At 40.0% G+C, this 2,710-nt stretch overlaps 1 protein-coding gene across 1 annotated transcript in view; it reads left to right on the top strand.

Moving 5' to 3' along the window:
* Positions 1 to 1,738, top strand: part of ATP6V1G3 (ATPase H+ transporting V1 subunit G3) — a 13,754-nt gene extending 12,016 nt beyond the window's left edge. Inside the window, exon 3 of the mRNA XM_011367246.2 lies at positions 1,474 to 1,738. Coding sequence (XP_011365548.1) covers positions 1,474 to 1,647 — 174 coding nt within the window. The 3' untranslated portion in view covers positions 1,648 to 1,738. The remainder of the gene's footprint in view (positions 1 to 1,473) is intronic.
* Positions 1,739 to 2,710: the final 972 nt, after the last annotated feature.

The following is a 2,710-nucleotide window of genomic DNA, read 5'->3' as shown; positions in this document are numbered from 1 at the left end:
TTTTTTGAGTCCTCTGACTTATCAACAGAATCAGATATCCCACTGCGGGTTGTATATCGACAAATATTATTAGATCAGAGATTTAATTTTCCCTTACCATTTCTACCCAACCTCACATCTACTGAAGAAGATGCTGCATTGCTAAAAAGAAATCTAGACTACGATGGGAAATTAAATCTCTCCTGAATGCAATGAACGTGACCGTGGACCATGAATCTGAACAGAAGACCAGAAAGTGGTCGAGCGCCTTGGGCATATTAAAGATTTTTGTATCTTTAATCTTTCTTCCTGAATTCATATCATCAAAGCATTTCGTTTCCTTGAAGCAACCACAGGTTGAGAATGCAAAACAGTGTATGGCACCGGAACCTCTGTTTTCTCTTAAACAGGACCTTTCAGACAACTTACAAAGAAACTTATCGGGTGTTGAAAGATTTCCCCAACACTATCGGTCATTGTGCTGTAAAGCTAGACACGTCAGTCTCGACACTGAAATTTTGAAAATTAACATGGAAAAGTCCTCTCGTGGCACCCTTGACCCAAACGTACCATTATAGTCACATAATTGTCAGTTTCTAATTGATGTAGAGTCCCAAAATATTCAGGCAGCAGGCTTCTGCCACTAAGAGCAACAGAACACAGGTCATAAGTTTTCTGTCACACCTGGAGATCTGCTCATCCGGTGCCATTAGACAAATCTGTATTGAGCATCTATTAAGTGCCAGGTGGTGTTTGAGGCACTTGTAATTCATCAGTGCACAAGGTGACACTTATCCTTGCCTTTATAGAGCTGGCATTCATTCACTTAAACTCCTACATGGCTTAAAAAAGATACATTTGTGCATGTAAAAGTATCTTACTGGGCATATTGTGGATGTATCTTCCTGAAAAACAAGATCTAGTCAGTTCAGATAATTTTTTTAAAAAACTGACGAACCAGTATTTGCCCTTTAAAACCAGCAAAAATGAGTTCAATGATGTCTTTCAACTCTATCTTCTAGACTTTCAATTCAGAAAGAAAGCCATAGGGAAGATGTAAAAACTGAATGAGAACGGTTATAAATACATGAAAATATGATATTAAAAAAAAAACTTCTATGCATAGCGTAATAATAGTGAAATTGCATTCAGTTTGTACTGTGTGGAGGTCATCTGAAGGACAAGCGACTGCTATGGCCAGCTTCCATGTTTTTAGGAAACTTTATTCATCCCACTTATAACGTTGGGGATCTTATCCATTTTCTGAAAAATTCTGGAAAAATAAAACATAATGTGCACGCTGTAGAACAACCACGGATACATAGGCTAAATTGAGCCGATAAAACAAAGTTTAATGTGATGTACAGTGCAGTGAACTCTGTCTGTTTCATTTTCATAGATAATGGGCTCTGATACATAGGCTAAATTGAGCCGATAAAACAAAGTTTAATGTGATGTACAGTGCAGTGAACTCTGTCTGTTTCATTTTCATAGATAATGGGCTCTCAGAGTCATCTCTCCGACGAAATAGACAAGCAGACGCTAGAGAAGATAAAAGAATTGAACGGAAGCTACAATGCGTGTGTGGAAAGTGTATTAACACAGGTTTTGAACATGGTCTGTGACGTGAAACCGGAAATCCACGTCAACTACAGAGCCACCAATTAAGCATGTTCCCTCTCGTTCGGTAAAGTGTGTATGCGTGTCACCTGGCTGCTTTTGGCTTCGTGTTCACGTTAACAAATTTGAAAGGTGAATCTTAAACTTACTCGACACCGACACATTTCAATGTGACATAATTCGCCCATCTGCACTGAATTTAAAAGTAAACAAAGCGTCGTCGCCTCTTCCCGGTAACAGGTAATGACCTTGTCATTTAATTTGCAGTGAGTTGAGATGGAAGAGTAACTATTTTTTGACACTTGACAAAAACATAGACTCGACTCCTTTTTGTGGGTAGGGGTTTTTTAAAAATTTCTTCTTTTTTATCGAGTTAGAAAATGGGTTCTTAATTGCAGTTGTTAAAAGATGCTTTTAGAGGAAGATATAATTGTGACTCCCACATAGACAAAAGGGAACAGATGTCAAGGATTTTATTCAACTCGCTCATCAATGACGTCACTTGTAAGATGTTACCACTTACTCAAGTAAGCATGCTGAGGACTGCACAGACAGAGGAGAAGTCGGATGGAGGGATGATGGATGGAGGGATGATGGATGGATGGATGGAGGGATGGATGGATGGAGGGATGATGGATGGAGGGATGATGGATGGATGGATGATGGATGGATGGATGGATGGATGGATGGATGGATGGAGGGATGATGGATGGAGGGATGATGGATGGATGGAGGGATGATGGATGGAGGGATGATGGATGGATGGATGATGGATGGATGGAGGGATGATGGATGGATGGAGGGATGATGGATGGAGGGATGATGGATGGAGGGATGATGGATGGATGGATAGATAGATGGATAGAGAAATGGGTTACATAACCATCTCTCTGCCTAACTTCAACTAACCAGATATTCTTCTCTTTCAAGTATAATTTTAAAAGAAAAATAAATGATAACCTGATGTTTAGGCTTAAAAAAAAAAACCCTCAGGAGGCATAGTAGGTTGTGTTATGATCTCCAAATTCAGCCGTTGAGACCTACCCCCCAAGGTGATGGTATCTGAAGCGATCATGGTATTTGGGGCCCTCGTGGGTGTGACTGGTGCCCA

The sequence above is a fragment of the Pteropus vampyrus genome, unplaced genomic scaffold (assembly GCF_000151845.1).
Source record: "Pteropus vampyrus isolate Shadow unplaced genomic scaffold, Pvam_2.0 Scaffold131, whole genome shotgun sequence".
In the NCBI taxonomy this organism is placed as follows: Eukaryota; Metazoa; Chordata; class Mammalia; order Chiroptera; family Pteropodidae; genus Pteropus; species Pteropus vampyrus.
This window is presented reverse-complemented; position numbering and strand designations above follow the sequence as displayed.